We start from the raw sequence: 26,468 nt of genomic DNA, 5'->3' as shown, positions 1-26,468 counted from the left end.
AAACCAGATTAAATAACCAATTCAAGTATATGGGTGTCCCACTTCTCATCTAAGTCTTCAAATAATTTTAAATAAATAATTTTAAATTTCAAAATAAAAGAAAAGAAAAATAAATAAATACTTTTAAATTTCAAAATAAAAGGAAAGAAGATCGAATCGCTTATCAAGTGTGACCTAGTTAGGGTTCGGACAAGCCACGCGGACCCTGTGTTAGAGCCTTCTTGGGCCAACCTTGACTTTAAATTATTATTTCACCAGATTCTTCGTCGGCTGCTCGGAGTCAACGTCCGGAGAACTTCAAGTTCTTTTTCTCCCGTTAATATCGGACTGGCTTTTCTTAGTTTATTTAACTGTACGCGGCCCACGTTGAACGTGTAACGAAGAAACGCGCTGTCTCCTCCTGACCGGCGACCTCACCGACCGCGTTGACCGCAAAGCATCCGTTAATAACCGGTTAATTTGAACCTTAATTAAACTTCCACCAAACTATCCTAGACCACCATCTTCTTATTATTTTCATCACCTTATCCATCTAACCAAATATTGGCCAACTACCAAACCAGGCGCTTAGGTGACAAGTGTCTTTGGAGAAAAACTGATTTTGCCTTTAACTTGACTTTTTTTTTTTTTTTACAAATAAGGTGTCATCTAAACGTTCCTTCTAAAAAAAATACTGCCCTCATGATGCTGACTTGGTAAGTAAAATTTTCATACTTTTTTTTTTCATTTCTCATAGTTTATATAATGGAAAAAGATTTATATAATGGAAAAAAGACTTCCGGGTGAGCAAGGGGTATTAATCCCATCGCCCGAAAAAGGCCCGAAGGCCCCCCCATTCCCCCTGCCTCCGGGGTCCTGAGCTGCGTCGGTGTCAGCGATAGCAACGGTGCACCATTCAGCTTAGATGCCGCGCCCTACCGCCTTAAGACACAGGAACATAGCGCCCACGGGAAATGGAAAAAAGACTTGGTCGTCATTTTTCTCATGTAAAAAATCAGATGTCACTCTCAAAAACATTTCTTTCTTGGTTGACGTAACAAACACGGTTCAAAACTGAACGACGTGTATGGCATGTCCAACCTCGACAACTGGGTATACTTGAACCCTAAAAAAGAAAGTATGAATTAAGCTAACTAACAAATTTTAAAAATTTATATATAAATCTAAAAGAAATAGTTTAATATGCATAAAAAATTTGAAAACTTTTATTTTAACCCCTGTTAAAATTTTAAAAGTATAGTTTGGTACTTGCCACAAAAAATTTTTAGCTCCGCCCTAGTAATATGACACATGCACCTATTGAAAAAACTTGAAATGGCGTCAAATAATCATACGCAACTTCTCACTTTGTTGTTGTGAGAGGCGAAGCTGGGTGGTGATCGGCGTTTAGTTTGATTTTTATAGGTGTTATTTTTTTTATATTGTATGGACTTTTAACTAAAAAAAAAGAAAAAAAAAATCTTCAACCCCTCCCCAGCACCCTACTTCCCACTTTGTAGAAACGGGTTACATATGGTCGGATCTCAATCAAACCCGATTCATTTGATGCCCCTCCGAATGCACGGGGAGGCGTTGGAGACTTATCAAGTCGGTTAGGGCTCGGAGCTGTCGGTCCTATTTAGGGCCGATCCGGTATCCACCACTAAACGTAATTAACTTAAATGCCAATAAAAGGTTTTAAATAGTAGAAGTAGGTAAAGCCGTCGAAGACTAGGACGCCTTATCCAAACCAAAGAAGATTTCCGACCCGGATCCATCTGATCCGGACGCGACAACTAAGAGCTTTGGACACGTGGCCTTCCACGTCAGGATCCTACGTGGCAAGAGAATGACGTGGCGTCAAGAGGGCACGACGGGCTCCGGTATCCTACTTGGCAGAGGAAACCGCAAGACAGAAGGACGAAACGGGCGGCCTCGTGCTGCAACATGATTCCTCGAGCTCGCCACGAGCGCGCCACGTCGTCGTCCCTATAAATGTCGGCCGTTGATCTTCCCATCCTCCGCTCCTTCCTCCGTCCTGCCTTCCTTTCCAGAGAAGGAAAGCCAAGAAATTTTGCAGAGAAGAGGGAAGGAAGGTCGGAGGTTGTCTCGTTGAGCAGCACGCCTTCTCTCTCTCTCTCCCTCTCTCTTTTTCTCTTTCTCTCTCCTTTGTGGCTCTGGCGTCGATTGTTTCTGCGCGCTGATTTCTGTCGCTTGGCAGATCATGGCGTGCCATGTGATAGGCCAACGGAGGTCGCCCTTTCTGGCGGAAGGGATGTATAGGGTGAGGCCGAGGAAGAGCACGGGGTCTTTGTTCTCTTTGGTGTCTTGGCCGGCGGCGGCGAAGGAGGCAGTTGATTGCAGGCGCGCTGTGCTTTGCTGCACGGCCGCCCCGACAGCCCCCAGGGAAGAAGCGATCAAGAGCGGCAATGGGATGGCGGAGATTGGCAGGTGTCTATTGTCCGTATCCACGCGAGCAGATGGAGTAGGGGTTAAGAAGGAAAACGCAGACGGTGAGGCGACGACGCGCACAGCGTCGGCCGAGAGCCTGGACCGGTGGGTGCGAGAATCTGTGACTGATGTAAGAATCCCGTTTTTCTTTCCCTTTTTTTTTTTTCTTTTTATCACCAGGATTTTTGCTGTTTTGATTATTAGGCGTTTCCGGATATTTGTTCTTCTTCTTCTTCTTTTTCAGTTACACGTTTCTGACTTTCTAGCCCTTCGCAGATTGAATGGCTATTCGGTTCAGAATTTATGTTTCCTACTGATTAACAAATATTCAAGTTCAGTTGGAACTTTTTATCCAATGGAAGCTTCAGAATACATAATATTTTTCGCATTCTCTACCTTTTGCTGAATTTTTCTTGTTTAATTAGATGTCGCAGAATCTTGGGCATTGTCTGTTTTCAAGGTTTATTGAATCACCCAATTAAGGAATTTTTATAGCTTTAGGTTTGATTTTTTATGCCGCACTAGGTCGAGTCTTTTTTCTATATATTTTCGTTTTGATTTAATAAAATCCCAATCCAATCACTTGATTCTTTTTCTCCACTAGTTCGGGATCTGATATTGTGTTATCTGCAGATTGTTCAGAATATTCAAGATGCCCCCTTTCTCGTGTGCCTGTACTCAAGCACAAAAGGTGCAGCAATGAGGTTAGAGAGAGAGTTGGTGGGAGCAGAAGAACGGAATTGGTCGAAGATGAAGAGTTCTCTGAGGGAGAAGGGGCCAGATGGAATCATTCTGGTGGAGGAGCTCAAGGAAATCAACAAGGAAGCAGAGGACAGCACAAGTAAATGCTCCAAATTGTGGGGCTTGTTGATCCAGGGGAAAGGAATAGATATTGGTGCTTGTTATATCCTCAAGACTACCAGGATTTGCTCTGCTCTGGGGTTGTGCACCCACTTTTGCCTGATTAGGGCACAGTGTTATGGCGACACTGCTGAAGTTCAGCTAAGAAATTCATGGCTCAACATGGAATTCTGAGATGATCCCAGAAGCTAAGCACCCATATTGTGCAGCTTTGGAGGTTGATTTTTTTGTAAATCAATTGATTTGTATATATTGAACATTACATTCACGATTACTTAGCAAACATCAGGATTCAAAATTTTCTGCTTCAAGATCACTAGACTTGTGGAAAATCTGTGCATGATTTTGAGGTGAGAAGTCATGTGGCAACGTTCTGGCAATGAAATCAGGAAAAACTAGAGAAAGAAAATTTTATTTTGGTTGTTAACCCTAATGTTTCTTCTGTTTTGTTTCCTCTATTGATGAAAAATACCATACATTTTGTATCATGGACGGTGCTTTTATCAATTACCGATCATCTAGATTATCATGAAAGAGATCCCGTTAGTTAGTAATGCAGGATACTGCAATGAATTCAAAGTATTTAGAACAAGTTGAAACACAAATTGGTGATAAGAACACGATGTTGTGATATCAAAGTCACCTACAAAATTTTTGCAGTAAATGTTTTGTGACAGCAGGAATCTAAACAAGGGAAATTTTGAGGGCTAACTTGAATGGATCAGAAAAGCAGGGACAGAGAACTCGTCGTTTGATCATCAAAAAATTGTTCTGACTTGAGCGAACAGAGCACGAGATTGGACACCCACCTTAACTAGCACGGTCCTCCTGTCAAAGACCACATCCAGCATCTCATTTTTATACGGCATAGACCCTAATGCAAAGGTTGCCATGAACATACACGAAACCGCAGATGGCCACGTCCATAACGTAACTAGTGAGATGATAAGATCTTTGAACAACTCAGCACGAAATCCGACGGAAGTGGCAGAGCAGAGCACCACCAGTATTCCTTTAATTGCAAGATGTGAGAACCCAAAAGGAAATTAACCAACATTATCGAGAGAAAGAGAGATCGAAAGAGAAAGTCTTAAATACAAAAGAACGTTCATATAGACTTCAAGCGATAGAACTTGGAAGGTTGGGGATGGTATTCGCTATGGCGACGAATTAAAAGAACAGCAACAAAAAAAAATCCACTACCAAGCCTAGTAGCGAGCAATCAGATCAATCTTTCGTCCTTATATGATACAAGATTTGTCAAACATTTTGCAGACATCAGATTCACCAAGGAGGAAGAAAGCGCTGGACGGAAAAAGATGGCTCGGGAACTACAGTCCCGTGCCTTACATCACCATTGACAAACGTCAGAATAAAGGGAAATTGTTATTTACCAAACGGTTGTCCTGCCATGCTTTAAAACACTAAAGAAGTCTTATTCCTCTTCGGAGTACTCCTCCAGTTTCCTCAATCGCTTACTCCGGCGACACACAACCGCTCGCTTCCCCACTATCACCTCTTCTTCTTCTTCCTCTTCCACCTTCTTCACCTCTTCTGGTTCGCAATCTTCCCCTTTTTCGGAATCTTCGGAATCATCGGAACCGATGGCCGCGTTCTCCGTCCGCTTCCTCTGCCTGTTCCTCCTCCTCTCATCCTTCTCCTTCTGCTCCCTAAGCTTCTTGATGCTCCCCTCGACCTTGCCCTGCATCCTTCGCCGCTCGACATTCAGGCCACCCATTTTCCAGTGTGCGTCCTGCGCCCACAGGAGGAAGGGATCGCCGACGGGAACCGGCGGATCGACTCTCTCCGCGTTGAATTTCACGTCTGTGTAGAGGTACGGCCTCGGCAGGCTGCTGCCATAGAACTTGGCCGGCGAGATCGACGGGTATTCCTCAGCCATCCCTTCTCCAACTTCTCCTCCTCCCTCCTGGATAAACGAGAGCGCCGGGAAAAATGATTTGCTTCCTCTTCGCTTCTCCGCGATAAATACGCAATAAAGGAGGGAATTTCTCTTCGCGGGAAATATTGGCGCCAAAAGTTACCACCTTTTCGGCGCCAAATTTTCCCGGTTTACCGATACCCGGTTCGAAAAAAGACTCGGTCTTCTGGAACGGATCGGATCGTGTTTGACTGCAGTGTTCGAGAAAAGAAAAATATGAATTAAGTTGATAAATAGGAAAACCTAATTGTATTTTTAAAATATTAAAATATCGGTCGAAGGAGGTAAGAAATCTCAAACAAATAAACTCGTTTGTTTCTTCGATTTAGAGGTGTTTGAATCTTTTAGAAATTTTTCATTTTTTTTCAACCTGACCTTTACTATATAGTTTCCTGTCGATGCCTCAGATCATTCCCATCAAATTTGATATATGATTTTCTTATTTTTTTTATTTTTCTTATGTTTGTATATATTTTTATTCCTTCTAAAAAATCAATTTAAAGTATGTTAAGTATTTTCTTTAAGCTTCAGAAAATCTAAAACCAGCAAAAAATAGAAAAATAGAGTGGTACAAGCAAATGGGCACGACACCAATAGCAACCAACATCAAATCTGAAATTGAATCTCTCCAAAAATGTAGAAAATAAAATCAGAAATGTAAATACAATAAAGTTTTTTAAAGTGGCTGTGATTTGAGAATCCTAGCTCCATGATCTCACATCAAAAGTGGATGGTGAGTTTCTTTTGAGCAATTTCACCCTTCTTTATAATTTTTCATATCCGTTATATGATGTGAATCCTGAATTGAATGCTCACGTTTGATTTTCAAATCTGTTGAAATCTTGTTGTTTGGATAGATGTTCTTGTACTTATTGCTTTTTATTGCGTTGATGCCGATACCGTATTCTGATCTCTTGCCAATAATATTATTGCCGTTTGGTTTGTGTCCATAATTATCCACATGTTGGGTTGAAGATCCATTTGATTCTTATGCCATGCAATTATGAGCTGTAAATTCTGAACTTAACGTGGCTGCTTGACGATGGAGGTAGACTCAGACGAGCAGAGTGGAGCTCCAGCTCGACTCGGCTCAAAAAAATAGCTCAAACTTGAGTTCAGCTCCTTTTCGCAAGCTCGAGCTCGACTCGACTACACAAAATCGGGCTCAAACTCGACTCGTTTGACCCATTTAATTCATTTAGGCATTAACTTGTTTAAGCATTAACTCGTGTAAGTGTTTGACTTGTGAAAATTTGTTTTTATCCTCAAAGTTAAATTAAAATCAATTGATTCGATGAATCAATTGTGGCAATGTTATATATAGGACCGATGCAAGTCGATTAGAGTATAAACGAGTCGAGTTCTTGAAACTCGACCTCAATTCGTTTATCGTTTCGAATATATTTGTAAGCTCGGGCCGGCCCCGTAAAAATTGGGTCCATGTCGACCCGACGTCCGAAACTCGAGCAGGGGCCCGAGCCTAACCCGATTACAATAAAAAGTTATTTTTTAAAATATATATTTATTTAAAAAATAAAATATTATTTAAAAGTTATCGGGCCGACCCGGGCCATGTTTTTAGGGCTTGGACGTACCGGGCCAGGTACCCGTAAGTGGCCCGGCCCAACACCCAAGCCTAGTTTTGAGTATATTTGTGAGCTCAAACTCTGCTCATTTATAAACGAGTCGAGCTCGAGCCGAGTTTTTCCTGAGTTGGCTCAGCTTGTGCAGCTTTACATGTGAGGCGATGGCCAGTGGGGAGTGCCCAACTGCGGTTCAATGGGCAGTTCAAGCATTGCCTGAACTCAACATTAGTTTCAAGTGAATGGAGGTGGCCCATGTTACCCATTGCCAGACAGAGAGCCAATGCTTTCACTCCACCTCTCGTTTCTAATTCCTCCCGGGTTACAAGGCTTGCCCTCATTTCCTTGAAGTACTTCTTTAAATTGCACACCCATTAGTCTCATTTTGTATCACACTAAAGTCTACTTTAGATTGATCATGAAAGCTGCATACCCTCTTTTAAGCGTTTTGCTCTTTAAATAATTATTCCCTTGCATAGCGTTCGAGATGGGATTATTCATGTTTTCAGCATCCTCCCATTCCAAATTTGGGGTAGGCATTCTCTAAACTATCGAAGATACATTACAATATTTAATACGATACTTAAGACACACACTTTCAAAGGTATGGGATCTTAGGTCCGAGTGTTGAACCAACTTTAATATCAGCGTAACAACCCGACCCACTTGTACGCTCAGGCCCCTGCAACCCACCCCTTAACAGTTTCGACTTCAACTCAAAAGGACCAACAACTAATACAGCAATTTATTTAATAACCCATTTTATAAATCATAGAAGATCTCTCACAATTTTCAATATCTTCAATATGATACTAAATTTTGAACTATTTGAGACTTCGAGAAGCATATCATAATTGATCTAGTTGTGCATAATCGATTTAATTTTTGTGGATGCTAAAACTATTTTAGACTACAAAATGGTAGTATGTCCGCTTTGATGTATTACATACGCCACTTGATCCGGCTCAATGTGATAATAAAATTAACTTGGATCCGGAGCACGAGTTTTAACATGACTGTCGGATCCAATTAGACCCGATTCCCAAAAGAACAGGTGCCATTTCTGCAAAGGGCACGTAAAAAATGGATAATTAACGGTTGGGAAAAAAAGAAAGAAAGAAGAAGGGGAACGAGGAGAAGGTGAGGAAGAATTTTTCCCGCCATTTCTGCAAAACCAAAAGGAAGCCATAAAGCGGCTGCACTTGCGCCAGTCTTCAGCACTTCTCCCTCCGGTCGCGCAGAGAGAAAGAGGGCCATGGCGAAGACCCCATCCAAAGCCAACCCTTCCCTCTTTGATCCGTTCAAAAGCCCCAGCATCTGTCCTTCCGACACCCCGATTAAGTCCAATCTTCGCCGATCTCCAAGGCTCAAGACCCCGTTCCCCGAATTTCCGGCTTCTCCACCTCAGCTTCAGGCAAAAGCGCTCCCAATATCTGTGGAAGATGGTGAGAAGCGGGCCGAAGTTCCGGATTTCGACCCTGTCTCTCCCATCACTCCCGCTCTACCAGAGCAGAAAAAAAGGAAAAGATCGAGCAAAGGGGAGGAGTCGCCCCCGAAGAAGAAGCCCACGTATTCACCGAGAGGAAAGGCGGCGAAAGATTTTGAGAAGAAACAAGCCAGAAGGAAGTTAGACGTGGACTTGGATGGAAGGCATGGCAGGGGAATTTGCAAGGAGCGAAGCGCGAAAGTGGAACTGGTGGATGGAACTCCCAGTAAGGAGAAGGCGACGCACAGGAGGGTGTATTACCGGCGGGTTGTGTATGACGGCGGTGACTTCACTGTGGGCGACGATGTATATGTGAAAAGAAGGGAGGACGCAGATTCGGATGCTGAAGATCCAGAGGTAGAGGAATGCAGAATTTGCTTTCAGGCGGGGAAGGGAGTGATGATTGAATGTGATGATTGCCTGGGAGGGTTTCACATTAAATGCATTCGGCCGAGGATGAAGAAAGTACCAGAAGGCGAGTGGATTTGCCGAGTTTGCGATGCAAGGAAAAAAGGGGAAGCAGTGGAGCTGCCGAGGCCACCGGATGGGAGGAAGCGAAGTAGAAGTGCAAGAGAGAAGCTTCTCTCTAGCGATCTATGGGCGGCCCGCATCGAGGGGTAATGCTAGTTTCTAGACCATTTAATTATTCGTCAATCTTATGACCACCATTTGCATCCTTGAATCACTGGTTTCAATGTTATGTGCAGATCTTAACCTACATAATGCTTCGCTTTCTTTTTTTCCCACTTTCGCTTTTTTATGGTAGCCACCCCGCCCTCTCTATCTCACATCTAATTATTGTGTTTTTGTAGCATATGGAGAGATCCAGATGGTACTTATTGGTTTAAAGGTCGATGGTATCTAATCCCTGAGGAGACAGCAATAGGGAGGCAACCACATAATCTTCGACGCGAACTTTTCAGAACAAATGATTTTGATGACATACAGGTAGCAAGAAATGTTGTCTGCTGTCTTAGTATCGTATATCTGGGATGCATTCTGACATGTAGAAGAAATGATAATCCGTATTAAAATCTGAAGAACGGGCGCCGTCCAATTAACGGCTTACTGTCATGAATCTTTCATATTTGCCTTTATTTTCGTCTATCATTCTCCGCCTATTTTGAAATCTTTTTCGACCATACTAATTTTTCAAAGTTGTTCAACCACATTCGTCTTAATGGCAAGAACTCTTTGTTATTTGCTGTGGTGGTGCCTACCCAAGTTCTAAGAGTATATTCTGACTAGTGCTATTTGCTGGACAAGGCGGTCAATGCCCTCACGTGAATTTCATTTGGTATTTTTCCAGTTACGTTGTCAATTATAAATATGTTTTCATCCTATTTTGATTGATTAACAAACATAACAAATATTATCCGTTGCCAAACTTTTCAAGAAAAACATCTGCATATTCTCATTATTGACTTCTCTAAGCCTTTTACGCCCTAATCCTTGTCCTCTTGTCCAATAAATGTCCTTTTTATCTGTAAGAGAAGCGCAGCCGGGTGTTTCATGACTAGTAAATGGGTAATAGGAACAACAATGTTGACAAACCTACGCAGGTTGGTGACTGCAAAGCTAAAAGCAAAATTTCTATCTCCGACATGGTTGATTTCATTCTTTTATCTTACTAGAGAAAAATGCTTCACATTTGACAAATCTCATTCTCGGGAACATTTGAATAAGTGAAGTATTGCAAAAATGCTCAAGAAAATGCTGGGCCATTTGGTATCCAAATATGACTCCTTAAGGAACCAAGTCACTGTCTTTACAGGTTAGTAGTATGTTTATCTAGACAATGCATTAGCATTTGTTAATAATATCTGAAATTGACAACATATTTGTGGCGATGGTTTGCTCAAGATTACCACTTAAATTTTGTGTGGTATTGTTAAGACTTGGTTAAGTTATACGTGTTGGTTTTGTTTGTTTCAAACATGACTTTCTATGCATGGCAACACCTTCAAAACTTTATACTGTTGAATCTTATCTCCCTTCCTTGCTTATATACCATGCAGATGGAGTCTGTCCTTAGGCATTGCTATGTCCTGGACCCTATTGAATTCTCAAAGGCCAATAATGAAGGGGATGATGTCTTCCTTTGTGAATATGAGTATGATGTCCAGTGGCAAGCCTTCAAGCGCATATCTGAGACTGATACTGCTGAGGAGGTCTGTACCATGGAAGCAAAGTAATTTTTATTCTTGAAACTACATGAAATATTTTTGTTTTAAAAGCAAAATTATGGGACTTGAGGCCTGGTCTCACTCTCTTAAACAGAAAGATCAGAACAGTGAAGATGAATGGGATTCCTCTGATGATTTGGCATCTGATGACGAATGTGAAAAAGATAAACGGAAAGGTTATGCACTGCCATCAACTGCTGGACATATGGACTCCAAATCTCGAGTTTCTCATATGGCAGCGGTATTTATCCACGTTCTTCCAGACATCCGTCTAATTGGAGCTATTTCTCTTGGTATGTTCACTTATATATGTGATTGACCTCACAGAACACAAGGAAGGGAAGAATATTTGGGCTTCAGCGAATAGGGGCAAAAAGGATTCCAGATCATGTGAGAAGCCACAAGCAGACTGAGATAGAAAAGGCAAAAGCAACACTCCTGTTAGCAAGTTTGCCGACATCACCGCCTTGTAGACTCAAGTACCTTCTGCAATATTTTCTCCTTTTGAATTATGTCTCTTTATTTTATTTAAAGCCTTATTTGCTTCTCTATACCAGAGAGATGGAGGAGATAACTGCATTTGTTAAAGGAGCAATAGGCGGAGGAAAGTGTCTTGGTCGTTGCCTATACATACATGGCGTTCCTGGAACAGGCAAGGTAGGAATTTGTTTGTCAAACTAAGTAATCATTTTGCGCCATATGATGCTCATGTTCATTTGGTTGTCTTAGTTCTTGAATTTCGAGAATGTAAAGTTATCATGTCTTAAGTTGTAAGACTGTGTTTCAAACAATGGCTGCAGACCATGAGTGTACTTGCAGTGATGAGAAATCTGAAGTCTGAAGTTGACAGAGGGACAATTCCATCCTACCGATTTGTAGAGATTAATGGCCTAAAATTGGCAACTCCTGAGAACATCTATAGGGTATTATTTTGAGCGTATGAACAAATTTATCCTTCCTGGAACATATATTTTACTGTTTTATGCTAATGAACTGCTTTATAGGTCATTTATGAAGCTTTAAGTGGGCATAGAGTTGGATGGAAAAAAGCTCTTCAATTGTTGAATGACAGATTCTCAGAGGGTCACAAAAGACAGAACGAAGAAACTCAGCCTTGTATTCTGCTTATAGATGAACTGGATCTTCTTGTTACACGCAATCAATCGGTAATCAAGGAAGATTTTTGTTATTACATTTCCTTTTATTGAAGTAACATTAAGACTTGTCTTCTGGAAATTACATTTCTTATGTTCATGAAAGAAAAAATGGATTACTCAGTTTGTTGATTTGAATAGTCTCCTGATGGCAGATACTATACAATATACTTGATTGGCCAACCAAAGCAGATTCAAAGTTAATTGTCATTGGTAATTTTTTAATTTACATGACTAGCTATAATGCCAAAAAAATTTTACACGTGGCAAGTAATATAAAAATGTCCATTTTGAACAGGAATAGCAAACACCATGGATCTGCCAGAAAAACTCCTTCCTCGTATATCAAGCCGTATGGGTATGCAAAGGCTATGTTTTGGGCCATATACACACCAACAGCTGCAAGAAATCATATCATGCCGTCTTAATGGCATTAACGCATTTGAAAAGCAAGCTATTGAGTTCGCAGCACGAAAGGTTTGAATATTAATCTTTTCATGTGCAAATTAGCACTTGGTTTTTCGTGGCTGGAATTCTAGTACATGCTTCAGTTGAAGATGGATGGAATGGGTGGTAGGAAAAGTTTGACAGAAATGCTCCTGGGCATGCATCTAAAAGAGTTTAACATTGTGGTTATGCGTGGGTTGACTTAAACGAAAAAATCATTTACTGACATACCTATCACGCTTAAACAGCAGGCTCTTTCTGTTTGTGCATCCTAATTACACATTTCACTCTACAAGTTTATTTTTTGGTTAGGTTGCTGCTATTTCTGGTGATGCTAGACGTGCCTTGGAGCTTTGCAGACGTGCTGCTGAATTAGCAGATTATAATACAAAACAAATTGGATCTAAGGCATCATCATGCAGTGATAAGTCATCTGCAGGTACTTAACATGACATTCTCAAATAGAAGTATATAATACCAGATTGATGCATAAGCACTATTATATGGTCTAATATAACTATATTACACCCCAAGTATTAAGAAAGTGTAGAAACTAGAAACAATGTTGTACTGATGTCACACCATGCATACAGTCAACTGCTTCCCCTCTTAAATTTTATAATCATCTACTGAAGTATTTATCATGAGATAGCTGCCTTTTGGTATATTAACATTTTGGATTGGTTATGTTTTTAACATGCCAGCTACACCTGTTCTCTCTTCTCTTCATGCTTATTGCTTATGTCATGTCCAGAATCAATATCACTTTTGCGACCATTAACTACTGTGCAGCCAGAAAAGTTACTTTTATGATTTCCTGCATTATATGATACGGTCCACAACTCTAGCAGGTATTATTCTTCTAGACTTATTTTAGGGAAAAACATATTCTCAGAGCATGTATACAAGTAAAAAAATAGAGTACCACCTAAGAAAGTTGTCATGTGAGTTGGTGTGAAGACTGGAGAAAACCATTGTAGGGTTTGCTGCCTAATCTATGAGAATCATGTGATCGCATGAACTGTTAAACCATAAGAAACTAATTGCGTTTTTTAATGTGAAGTTATGTAACCATTCTTCACCTGAGAAAATGGTTCTACTTTCTTGGCCAAGGGACTGCTGAAGAGGTTCTGCCGACATGCATCAACATCTAACATTTTCCCACTCTGATTCTTTGTATTCCAGCTTTGCAAGGGAAAAACCTATATAATCAATGCAGGAGTTTGTTCTAAATTAACTCTAATGGCAAAATCTTTAACTTTACGGCCTTTTGGCAACAGAGTGCATGAAGATTTTTGATTTGACTACCTGCTTGTCTGTAGGTTCCCTTGCAGGTATAGCGTGAGAAAGGTTTAATTTGAACAGAGGCAAACCAGAACAATTTCAGTTAATTGTACCATTGTTTATGAACTTTAGGTGTGCCAGACATGATAATCCCTGCTTAAGTTGCATGTTGCAGCTTAGCACTTGAGTTCTAGCCAAGACTCATTTAGTGATAAACTTTTCTAAATTCTGATGTGAAATTATAAAGGAATAGAGATTTTAAGTTGCTTCATTAACCAGTGTCACAAGCAATAAATTACCATTGTTTGCCATTTTCCAAGAATGTGATGTTTTAATTAACTATAGAGATAATTGAAGAGAAAAGGCTCTTGATATTCAATATGAATAAATGATTTTTTTTTTCTTGCTTCTTAATGGTCAATGACTTTGTTTTGACCACAATGATTTCTTAATGGAACTTTATGACATACCTGATCTTCCCAATTGTTTATGAGGAAAAAGTATGCAATGATGGTCAGTTACCATAAATTCTGTGGAACAGAAAAGAACAAGATTCAGGCATGTAACTTTGTCTGTGTAGGGTGGTTTTTCTTCTTGACTGGAAGGTGGAAAGTATTTATCTCACAAACTATTGCAAAACTTGTGCAGCCATGATTATATATTTTTAAAGCATAGGAATTAAAATGAATTCGGGTTTATGCAAAGTATGCGATTTATGCACTGGCAAAATGTCAGTGGTATATCAACATTAACATACTCAAATGCCTTTAGTCGATCAATACTTGGTTTCCAGTAGTTTGGAAGTTCAAATTTCATATTGTCCATACAAGATTTGTATGTGGTAAAGGAATGAATAATATATTAAATGAATTGGCCTTGGTGTTTTCTCAGTCATTTTCTTGAATCTGCAGGAAAAGTGCTTATTGGCATGTCTGAAGTTGAAGCAGCTATACATGAAATGTTCCAGGCACCACATATTCAGGTGTGGGAAATTCTAGTACCACTTATTTCTAGTATTTTCAAATGCTGAACTACAGTATTTTCTATAGGGAGCAGAAATATTTCCTAAATCATCAATGATGGAATGGATTATTAAACACTCGTTTATCCTTGGCCTGTAAAAGCTGGAGATCCTTGACCAGGTTGTAAAGATGCCTGTGCCAGATCAACATATTAAGAAGATTATCAAGTAATTTGAGCATAATCTTTTTCTTGACTGCTGGGGCTTTCATCCACAAGTAAATTTATTTATCACAAAAATTGTTAAACTTTCTAAGTCAAGTTCACTTTAAGTACAATGTCCAGTTCTTCCTGCAGTACATATTAATGCACACACACATACATCCGTAATAACAAAAATCTGATTTTCTTAATGTCCCTTAATTTCAGAAGGTCAATCTCATTTTGCTACCTTCTTCTCCTTCATAATTAGGGAATACTCTTTGACATTATCAAGTATGAATTGCTCATTGGCATATCTTTTTTATGTTCTTTTTTCTTTTATAAAATGGACAAACAAATTTGAGGGAAAAAGAAGGAACAGAATGAGTACGTATACCATTTGGTCTTTTCCAGGACCTATGTCACATGGAGATGTGTTGGTGAAAATACGGTTATGAAGTAACTTCAAAAGTTGGGTACAGGGCATGGCTATATATATACATAATAATTGTCAATAGATTCTCAAAAATGTTGAAAATTTGTTAATTTTGACTTTACTAATTATTGCTCAATAAATATCATACTTAGTTCATTAAATTGAATGAGAAACCCCATTGTTCACATTTCACAACTCCAAACACTTTTACAAAAGAATAAAGGTAAACAACACATAAGGCCATAATGGATTTGTATTGATATAGATTTAATGACTAATGCAAAAGCTCTACTTGTGAACTAAAAAAGCATAGCAAATGACCTCAAAAGAAAAAGGTTTTGAATTTTTCTACAAAATTTGACTTGGCTAAACTTGACCAATCCCAAACTTGGACCGACATAGATATAGATAGCAATACCTGACACTTCCTTGACTGTGCCTAGGGCTGTAACACCTCATGTGTGTCGAATCACTTGAAAATAGCTTTATATCAAATATCTCGAAAAATCCTAAATGGTTTACCGTTTATGTGTCAATGTGCCATACTGTTTTGGTTTTCTTTAACCTTTTTGGGGTGCAAGAGTTGAGTTGAGGGAAATAATTGATGTCAGTACCAAACTCTGCATTTGAATTGGATGTCCAACACGGAGTTGGAGTGCATCACCTCAAGTGTGTGGAAGCACTTCAAAACAGTCCTATGCCAAAGATTCTGAGAAATCTTCAGGGTTTCATATACTCATGTGCGCTTACTAGCTGTGTTGCTTCATAACTTTTTTGGGCATGATTTGTAGCTTACTAGTTACTACAAGGTGGTTCAGGATTCTTTGTATTGAAGAGACATGTCAATTTTGAACCAGGCCATCACAATTGATATCAGAGGCAAGTCCAACATTTGAAATTGAGGCTAAACATGCAAAAACGTCTGCTCTTTAAAGGGGATGAACTCTGTAACACCCTATATATGTGGAAGGACTTGAGAATAATCTTATATTAAAGATTTTCAAAAATCTTGAGGGGCTTATTACTCATATTCCTTGCTAGTAGTTGTCCTGTTCATAACCTTTGTTTGGGTATGAATTGAAAGCAACTGCATAGCGAGTTTATATTTGCCACACCAGACATAAGGTCAGTTTTGGGCCAAAATATTATTATTTGTATTAAAATTAAGTTCAATACTTGAGGGAACTAGACATGAGGATGCTTGTTCCTTAAGCAGGTGGATTTATTTTTAAGTTTTAACATCCCATGTGTGTGAAAGACTAACTTTGAAAAATCTTCAAGGGTTTCATATACCTATGTGCATTACCAGTTGTCTTGGTTCCTAGACTTTTGGAGTGTGAAGTAATGCATGGTTACGAGGTGGGTTGGGGTTTGCCAGATTAGGCACTCAGGTCAGTAATGGACCAGTTCATTGCCATTGGTATCCATGGTTGGATTTTTTGTGACTGAGTATTACACTGGCCAGACACCAAATTGTGGTTTGTGGCAAGTCAACTTGGTGACTTGGATGACTCATTTTTTTATAATCTAGTAGAAGCAAGTGATAGAGGTATATATTTAAACATTGTAACATAAAAACTAAAAGCTGGAGATAAATGAATTGTCAAAAGTATACTTTTTCACTTCTGAATATTGCTAGTCTATCTTTAATTTTGAGACCCAGATCTCACTATATGGCAACCATTTACAGTCCACAAAAGCAATATTACATAAGGTATTCTATAACAACAATGGTGCTGAAAACAACGCAAATAATGAAAAAAAAACTGCAAAATCATAAAAAGCATGGCAACCCTTTTTCTTGGCATCTCATGATCTGAACAAACATTTAAATGAAAATTCATAAGATCTGCCAAACCATGGATCTATGTCACATAGGTGTTGGGTGCAGGTGCAGATGCTGATGCAGGATTTTTTCAAAAAAAATTAGGTATGGGTGTGGTGATGATATATACATATATGTGTGTGTGTGTGTGTATATATATATATATATAACATTTATTGTATAGTTATTCAATTGTTTAGTAGCCCTATTTATCTATACTTACATATAAAATTTTTGTATTAGAGCTACTTTAATCAGATACTCATTTATAATGGTTAGTTTTGGCCTGATTCAGCTGACAGCACTGGATGTGCTATGTCAGAGAAGCACCAACATCAGCACTAGTGTCGACATGGGTACAGAAGCTGTTTAGGAGCACCCATGTGAAATAGCCATGGATGCCATGGTTTGGCAGAGAGAGAGAGAGAGCCAAACCCGAGGGTCATTGCAAGCTTGCATGAAGCGGTTCACAGCAAATGGTGAAGCCATGGATGCAATTGTCATGAGCCTGAGGAATTGTAAATCACATGCGAACTGTGAAGCTACCAAAAATTTTAAGCAAGGGCAGCAGACAACACTCAGTATCCTTCATTTTGCAACACAATTGGTCAATGGCGATGGGGAAGAATGAAGATTCAGAATGCAGAAGTCAAAAGCCCTGCTGCCCTGCCCCCAAGTCTACTTCTTTTGCCTTTATTTTAAAATTTGAAAATTTAAATTTTCTTTCAATCAGGTTAATCATAAATAATCATCGCCGACTGTGTTATTTTGAGTCAGATTTCAGCAAATTCAAGGCTACTATAAAATGTAAAAACTCATCGAGTGAGTTGTGACTCAGCAAATTCGCTTGAGTACTATGGCACTTGTGACTTAGAGCAGTTCTGATACGAGTGGAGAAATTCAAACCATGTTAGCATCAACGCCCACCAACACTTGCAACTGGGATCCTATAGGGGCATTGTTTCTTAAGAGGGGTGGATCGAGTGTGTGGAAGAGCTTGACAAATTTGTAGGGCTTCATCTTCCTCACATGCGTTCACTCAAAATGGAGATTTAACATGCAAGAACATTTATTCCTCAAAGGAGGTGAATTATAAAACTTCATGTGTGTGGAAGGACGTGAGAATGGTTTGACACATTGGTGGTTTTCAGAAATCTTGATAGCTTCTCAGATGCGCTGCAATCATTTATCCTAGTTTGTAGCCTTTTGGGTACAAAATAAAGCCAATTAAGAAGATGGTTTTGTTATCTGCCACCAAACACTCAGGCTTGTTTTGTGTCATATCATTGTAAATGCTGCACACCGGTGTCTAGCCGTGTTGACGTGCACAACACCCAAGCAGAAGACATAGCTTAGGACTTTTATGAGGCTTATCTTTTTTTATGTTTTGTGTTTCCATCTGCTGGTCAAAGCCTTGTCTTTTGTCTGGCAACTTTCATTTTAAAACATAAAGCTTTGGACTTTGAGTAGCATTATACTTCTGATGGTAACCTTATGAAGCTTTTTATATGCTTCTTTTCCCTTGTGGCAGATGATAAAGAGATGTTCAAAACTTAGCAAAATCATGCTGGTGGCCATGGTTCTTGAGCTTTACAAGTCTGGAGTGGCTGAGATCACCTTTGGAAAGGTCAATCCCTGGATGTGGCTTCTCATCTAAGCATCAACTTCCATAAATTGCTTTTGCATATAGTAGGATTTCATCATCTGTGCTATGTGAAAATGCATGAAATCCATCCTTTGTGTTTGTGGTTCTACATGTGCATGTGTTCCATTTTGTATATGTATGCATTTATGTGTCATCGACACACAAAAACCTATTAAAATTTGTTCCCTAACATTTTCACTAAGCTATTTTTTCCAAAATAAATGTATAAAAAACTACCAACTATTGGACAAAATCAAATAATATGCCTGCTGCAGTATTAATAACAAATGCAATGGAAAAAAAAAACTATATCCTGGAACAGAAAATGCAACTGGAAGGTAGCTGAACCAATAGAACATCTCTTAGAGAACAGATAAAAATGGATGAAAATCTAAGAACTTTCTCTCTTTCTCTCTCTCTCTATACATATATATATATATATATATATATATATATATATATATATATATATATATTGGATGCCTGCCAGAGGAGTGCTTAATTCTTAAAGTCCCAGCATGGACCACTCTCAGAAAGCTCAAGTTTGAGGTTTATTTAGAAAAAGAAAAGAAATACAGCATCCTTTTGGAAATGAAAACTTTAACATTTCTTCTTCTTCCTTCCTTTTTGGAAAAAACTTTTTCAACTTTAGAAAGAAGTGTATCTTGGTGAGATGAGCCTACAATCATATGGAAGACACATCTCTAAATTAATGGGTGGGATAGCGTCGAGAGCTTGAGATTCATTATATATTGGTCTTGATAATAAATATTGTTCCTTACGACCTTATGTCAAATAGCTGTTACAAATGTTTTTCACTACAATTAAAGCCAAGAGATTTCAAATTCACAGTGTGATCTATATCAGATCTCCTCTTGGTTCGTTCTTTCATTTCAGCATTATCAGTTTCAAGTTTTCAACCTTATCCTTGATTTCCTTGATAATAATCCTTGATAATAACTGCCTTCTTCATCTTGAGAATATTCTCATGAGTAGCCTTATCAGTAAAATGATTTTTACTGTTTTTATCCTCCCTCAAACTGGAGGGAACATTGCTATGTCGTATTTGCTGCATAGATTTTTGAGTGGATCAAGTCAATGTGGTGAAAAAATCAGCAATCTCTTTGGTCGTCTGTAGTCCGTCGACAAAATTTAGATCTTCTTTAGCAAGGGTTCCTGTTGCCCATCCTTGCATAATCCAATCTGACTTGTGCCTTTGCTACAAATTTAGGGTTCATGCTTTCTATGTCTACTATATCTTATGTTGAAATGTGGAGATCAGCCTGCTTTTTTACCATACTGAATATATAAACAGATGGATCTGAGAGGAGTAACATAGTTTGGTTACAGAACTGACCTCTTATGTACAGGCAAGAGAAGTCAAGAGGTTTGACGTGGTTCAGTTACCACACTCTGATCTATAGATCTCCTCTTGATTCTTTCTTTCATTTAGGCATTTTCTGTTTCAATAAATCTTTCATTTCCTTAACATTAACTGTCTTCTTAATCTTGAGAATACTCTCACAAGCTATTGCCTTATCAAGTAATAGGATTGTTACTGTTTCTATATCTTTGGTTTGTTACTCTTTTTATATCTTTGTAATAAATGTTTGTTCTTTGGCCTTGGATGCACACATAATCCCAAGTCACCTTTTATCTTGTACCATACTCTTTTGAATTGCTTCTTCCATTTTTTGCTTTTGTAATTTGTACATATATTCATATGCATTTAAATATGGAAAGCTAGGTCCTTACGACTGCAAAAACTCAGACAAATTTTTCTATCTAGTCTCTTGTTTCAATGCTCCTTTTAGCATTCATTGAAGAGGGAGAAAGAGTTGCAATGGTTCTCTTATTCATGTAGATGTCAGGTTGTAAATTCCCTATACTTAATCGTAATAATGGTGATGATTTGTCCCAATATCAATAAAAAAAAATCAGCTTATAGGTTCCTATATGACCAAACTCTCCATAAGGAATTTTCATACCCAGGTTCCTTGGGATTAGAAATCCCCTTCTTTGTTCAAGTTTAAGGAAAAGAAAAGTTCCACACACTTTAAATATTTAGCACAAGAAAAATCCTAATATTTAAGCCCTGTGTTTGCCAGAACATCTTTTCAGCTTGCAGCCAATGAGATCTTATCAGTCTATGCGACTAAACTAATACTGATATTGACAACTCTGTGTAATGCAGAGATGGTCAACATATCTCTAGAATAAAGTACTGCTTTCCATCCATAGATCATCTGACAAAATGACTGCATGAGTGCGTGTGACTACCATATGCTGCTACTGAATTCATTTTATCCAGCATGTAAAGAAATTGGATACGGTTAATAACTTGTATTTAAGCACTGATCATGTAATGCCTTTTTCTCCTACACATGCATTGATTTTGCTTCTTTTCTAGTGAATTCTGGTTTCATTTGATTAACTCAGAGTGGATTTAGGTTCGATGTACGTGGTTAGCTCTTACCTCGTTACACAACATATGGTTGAAGATGAGTGGTTGTTAGGTCAGACTATCATAGGCAAGACCCTGAGTTTGAAACTTTTAACCCATATCTACAGTTTGCCCTTAAAAAATAGATAAAAGATGATTTTAGAATTTGATGGTCAACCTATCCTAGGTACTAGCGAAATCTTACTCTAACCTATGTAGTAAAATATGCTAAGGTTATTAAAACATGTTAAGTCCAACAAACCCAAACATAGCAGCTGCACTCTTCACGTCATTCTCTTCTTGTGTAAAAGAGAAAGTTACAGCAATAGGGAACAAAACCCTAACTAATACTTTCACTGTCATTTCAATCTACACTAGAGTACATCAGCAGCACTGCACTCTTCACGTCATTCTCTTCTTGTGTAAAAGAGAAAGTTACAGCAATAGGGAACAAAACCCTAATGAATACTCTACCAAAGATAGTAAAATACAAGACCACCCTTAGTTAATAAAAGACTGAACCTCACATACAAGGGGTAAAACTGTAAATTAAGTTAAAATATATTAAAATGAGGACATAAATAGTCTTTGACTAATATGAGCAGAATTAGACCTATTAATTTTAACAAATTATAAAGGTTGAATTACATATATGGATGGTTAGATCAGACCATCATAACAAAACTCTTAATTTGAATCCACATTTTGGATCGCCCAATTTTTCCTTAAAAGGAAAAAAAAAAGCTCATGCCAAAAGGAATAGTCTCAGATTAACCTGTTCAAATCCAAGCAACATGTCCTCACTATGGAAAATTGAGATGGGAACTTTAGCTGCACTTAGGTCAAGTCTCACAAGCAAAATTTCCTATTGAGCCATTTTGGGTGGCTTGGAATGATTGATCCTGGTCCTTCTTACGTTGTGATTCCTAAGCTTACAATGCTCATTATATGTTCTTCATACTGCCCATTTGTGGATTCTTCTTTAAGATTATCCATCTCTTTCATTGCAGCTTGCTTCAATTGTTTCTACTCTTTGTGTAAGCAATGGAGAGCCATTCCCTGGTTGGGATACTCTTCTCAGAATCAGGTACGTTTTCTCTTATTCTGGATTAGCTTAATTTTTTTTGTTTTGTTTTGTAGCGACCTTGGTTGGAGTTGTATGTCATGCCAACATATTTATTACTGAATCTTGGTGCATGTCATGTTTCTGTATATTTTGCATCAAATAATGGAAAGGATTTGGTTTATTATTCTGGGATAAATATGCATTAAACTATTTCATCAGATGTTCCGCATTCTTATTGTTAAAATGTAAACCAGAACATAAGGATTCCCCTTTCTCTCTCACTAGTGCTGCTATAGTCAGTCAAACATATGCAGCCAAAAGTGTTAGGCACCTTGTAGTGAGTGACACTCATAGGAACTAGGCAGGACTAGTTGGGACTACTCAATCTACCAAAAAAAGGTGAAAGGAACATGATGGTTACATGTAATTTTCAATTAAAAACATAATAATGTATTATATATTATTATTCCATGCACACCATACAAAATAATTCAACAAATCTAAGTAATGCAACAACTTAACACTCAGTGGACTAATCTGAAAAAGAAAGTAATGGAGATTGAAAACTAATATGTATATAGAGAACCTGTTACAGAAAAAGAAAAATGCATATCAGACAATTTGTTAATTCTATCACATACATTAACAGCATTAAAACAGAATTTAAAACATTTAGGCACTTGATCTTACTCCTCCCCCGTTCCCCCCACCACACCCGCACCCAACCCTTCTTCTCATTATTCGGGAAGAACTACAAAACTAATTGACGCAACAGCTGTATAGAGCAGAGGAGCTTTATACAACAGGCCTTCAAGTTAATTAACAATAACAGCCTATCAAGAAAGAATTCATCATGCAAAAGATTAGGCTGATGCACTAAATCAAGCAAATAAGTATAAACAACTGATGTTAGCAAATTATGAGACATGCATAATCTGACAGAGGAAACTACATTAAAAAAATGCAACATCCACCAGAAAATGTGAGATCAATTTTAGCAACATTAGAAAATAAAAAGGGGATTGCAGCAAAACAAGAAGAAAAGGGTGTTATTGCTGGTTGGGTGGTGGAGAAGAAAGAAAAGGGAAGACGATGATGGTGATGATGTCAATGATGGCAATTGGTGAAATAAAAGGGAAACTAGTGGTGGGGTCTAGGCTGGGGAGAACAAGAAATTTGAGAGGTCAAAGAAAGAAAAGGAAACGGAAAAGGAATGCATTTTATGTGCCGACTATTTGGTCCGACTGTACCGAGTACACTAGTGAAGGCCTATATAAGCTAGTTGTTATGGCTGTCGATATATGGAATGCAGTTATCCAATCTCCCTAGCTCACCCATGGAGGTCATGCATACACCTACGCTAGCTTTTGACTGCACACATCAAAACAATCAATGTCCTGCTTTTGCCAACTTTTACTTTTAAACTTAAATCTTGTATTGCTACCTCTGCTTTTTGATTTAGGCACATATTTTCTCTTGAATTTGTGAGGCTCCAAAATGTTTGGGGACATGAAATCCAAATTTGACGCTTGTACTTGATGGTTTCTAGTTTGAAATGATTTTTAGAACTTCTATACTCTACACAAACAATATTTTCCACTCAACCAGGATTGCTGACTGATGTTCACTAAGTTGCATTGTGCTTAAGCAGAAACGCTGATTAATGTTCTCAACATTTTCAGTTGCGCCATATTAAGTATAAGCTGGAACTGGCGGCATGTGCTTAAAGTTTTGTAGCTTATCCAGTTGCTTCGATAGGTCTCAAGTTCTAAAGCATGCATGTCCTGGTCATTGGCTTGACCATAGTAACAAACTTTAAATTTGGTCTTCATAAAGCAGAATAAGTACTCCTCAACTTATAGTCTGCATTACTGTTTACAGTTGCAAGCTTGGCGAATGTCGCATAATACTTTGTGAAGTGGGTTATCGACATAGTTTACAGAAACTGCAGCTAAATTTTCCAAGGTGAGATAATTGTTCTCTCTCAGATAAACAAGGTTTAAGTAGTTTGAGCTTGCATGTATTGAAGTAAAGCATTCACGGTTGGAATTCTGCTTGCGTCAACATCTCCAGGTGCTCTAACTTCAATCAGTTAGTAGTTAAAAATCATCAAAAGTGCTGCAACTTCAATCAGTCAGTGGTTAAAAATCATCAAGCAATAATTTTAAACTGTTGGAATCTTGGTAACAAATTTTAGAGTCTTTTGGAGCCATAGAATGAAAGTCACTTGAGCATGCAAAAATGTTTAGTTGTGTCATGTAGCTGGTTTACTGATGCCACCCTATCTAATATTCTTCTGCCTTTCTGTATCAGCGATGATGTTGCGTTTGCGCTTAAGGACTGTTCAGAGCTCCCTTGGGTGCACAAGTACTTCTAACAACCAAATGTAAAAACAAAGAGAATGTATCATTGAATATGTTTAGAAATTGTTTTCATTTGTCTTGATAACTTATGTTTATTTGGTAATGTTGGCGGTATGTCTCATCAGTTGGATTACCTTCTATTCGTTGTTCATCATTGTTGCCTTTTACCATTGAATTTTTGAACTGTTTCCTGAAGAGAGCTGAAAGAATGATTGACGGAATTCCTTTTGGGCATCGATGACTGCTACAGTTTTAGAGCTCTCTCTCTCTCTCTCTCTCTATATATATATATATATATGTGAGCGTGTGTGTGTGTGTGTGAAAATCTCTCTCCTTACCCTACAACTTCATTGTACCCGGTACGACGAAGCATATGACCATTCGATGTGCTTAAGTCGGATAGCCTTTGTTATACAACAATTTGGGGTAAAGAAAACGCAAAAGTCGGGGTCGCCTGAGACCCATCTCTCTCCCTTGCTCCCACCATACCCCACTCTCAGAGACCGTCGGTGTGCAAGGATGAAGCTACGACAGTTTGAATGGAAAGAACGGCCAAATATTGCCGGGAGGATCCATCACAAACTCAGGCTCCACACAAGTCTTTGCCTGTCCCTGGACAGGGAGGGCGACGGAACAACACGGCAGTCCCTTGTTCCAAGGCTGCAATTTCTGCAGAAGTGGTCCGGGGACTTTTCTCAGTCGTAAAATTTAAGTGAGCAGCGCACTTCTTGCCGTGTCCGGAAAGTTGATGTAGCGTTTCCCTTCTACCATTTCAAAGATTACTCTTTCCTTAAAATTTTTGATAAAGGACTATTCTTAAGGAGAGAAGATGTTCCTTGTAAAACTACTTGTTCACAACAAAAAAAAGCTTTCCAATTATTAGTTTTTCTTCAAATAAATAATTTAAATTTATGAATCAAGTTGACAATAAAGGTTATGAACCAATCTCGACACAGCTGAGCTGCAACTGAGTCAAGTCACTTGAGTTCGGGGGTTGTGTTCAAAGTCTATTTCGATTAAATAACTATACACGCAATAGGATTTCTCTTTGCCATCACCAAAATTAGATCATAATTATTTGACAAATTTATTTAACTCGTATATCGATCTATAACCTCTCTTTCTCCCTGAAACGCCTAGCGTAGGCCTCTCGTATCGTTCGTGCGATGCTGTTGCTTTTAGCTGCTTTGTCACGCGAGACAGAGAGAGATATAGCACATGCCAGGATTCTCCTTTTCCATTAATAGCTGCGGTTTCTTTTCGGGTCCCCCCCACTCCTGGTGGGCCCCCTAAGCGGAGAGGAGACAATGAATGTACATCCCGACAATCGTAGAAACATGTAGACTGTTGGGGACAATGTGTAGGAATTTTCCTGAACGGTAGATTGAGAATTATGTTGTTTGAGCTTGGAGTTGTGTTTGCCATGAACCAATCTTGACGCAGCTGAACTGCTTCTGAGTCAAGTTGCTTGAGCTTGGGGGTTGTGTTCAAAGTCATGACTTCTTGAAGGTTTTGCAAATTGTAAGGAGCCTAGCGTCGTTCGTTTGGTGAGTCTAAATGCACAAAATCTAAACTCAAAATCACCAACATGGGTGCATGATTTGTTCAATTAGGTTCCCAGAAGAAATGTACCCAACAAATAGACAACAAAAGAAAATTGATTGGCAACTAGACAATTGATGCCGAGTTTTGATACTACATAACTAAGCAACCAATGTATTTGAATTTCGGCATTCTATTGCATTTCAAAACTATTTTCCATATCCGACTAATTTAATGTGGCCCGATCAGGCATTAATTTATCCCTATCCTATTTGTCGACATCCTTATCACATTGACTTGAGCATAACTACACTTACATACAATTTGAGGTTGGATACGGGCCGAAGTCCGAACTCATTTCGACCTTCACGAGACCAGAAATGAAATCGCCCTCTCCTGCTTCCAGTGCTTCCCTAGCATCAGTTCTCTTTCTCCTCTAGCTGTACCAAAGAATCGCATCGATTACAAAGTGCAAAGATCAACAAAAGGAATCTAATAATCTATTCTATTTGGATGAAATAACTACACATGCAATAAGATTTCTCTTTGCCATCACCAAAATTAGATCACAGTTGTCTCACAAAATTATTGAACTCGTTGTTCGATCTGCAACCTCT

General features: G+C 38.7%; 3 protein-coding genes and 1 non-coding gene across 4 annotated transcripts; 3 read left to right on the top strand and 1 right to left on the bottom strand.

The window, feature by feature from the left end:
• Positions 1-2,003: 2,003 nt before the first annotated feature.
• LOC116254027 (uncharacterized) lies at positions 2,004-3,718 on the top strand. Its single transcript, XM_031629047.2, has 2 exons — positions 2,004-2,560; positions 3,064-3,718. The coding sequence occupies exons 1-2, from the start codon at positions 2,204-2,206 to the stop codon at positions 3,463-3,465; spliced, it is 759 nt and encodes a 252-aa protein (XP_031484907.1). The 5' UTR covers positions 2,004-2,203; the 3' UTR covers positions 3,466-3,718.
• A 743-nt stretch (positions 3,719-4,461) lies between these two features.
• On the bottom strand, positions 4,462-5,259 carry LOC116254856 (M phase phosphoprotein 10-like). The gene has a single exon (XM_031630469.2). It carries the CDS (start codon positions 5,189-5,191, stop codon positions 4,727-4,729), a length of 465 nt encoding a protein of 154 aa, XP_031486329.1. The 5' UTR covers positions 5,192-5,259; the 3' UTR covers positions 4,462-4,726.
• Positions 5,260-7,931: 2,672 nt separating this feature from the next.
• On the top strand, positions 7,932-24,543 carry LOC116254033 (origin of replication complex subunit 1B-like). Its single transcript, XM_031629058.2, has 16 exons — positions 7,932-8,916; positions 9,112-9,247; positions 10,318-10,470; positions 10,580-10,726; positions 10,813-10,964; positions 11,043-11,142; positions 11,286-11,408; positions 11,490-11,651; positions 11,795-11,852; positions 11,938-12,116; positions 12,399-12,525; positions 14,282-14,352; positions 18,324-18,419; positions 21,891-21,967; positions 23,828-23,911; positions 24,260-24,543. Exons 1-16 carry the CDS (start codon positions 8,069-8,071, stop codon positions 24,321-24,323), a joined length of 2,577 nt encoding a protein of 858 aa, XP_031484918.1. The 5' UTR covers positions 7,932-8,068; the 3' UTR covers positions 24,324-24,543.
• LOC116255336 (small nucleolar RNA snoR28) lies at positions 10,378-10,455 on the top strand. Its single transcript, XR_004172840.1, has one exon. It is a non-coding gene; the product is annotated as a small nucleolar RNA snoR28 (small nucleolar RNA).
• Positions 24,544-26,468: the final 1,925 nt, after the last annotated feature.

The sequence above is a fragment of the Nymphaea colorata genome, chromosome 5 (genome assembly GCF_008831285.2).
Source record: "Nymphaea colorata isolate Beijing-Zhang1983 chromosome 5, ASM883128v2, whole genome shotgun sequence".
In the NCBI taxonomy this organism is placed as follows: Eukaryota; Viridiplantae; Streptophyta; class Magnoliopsida; order Nymphaeales; family Nymphaeaceae; genus Nymphaea; species Nymphaea colorata.
This window is presented reverse-complemented; position numbering and strand designations above follow the sequence as displayed.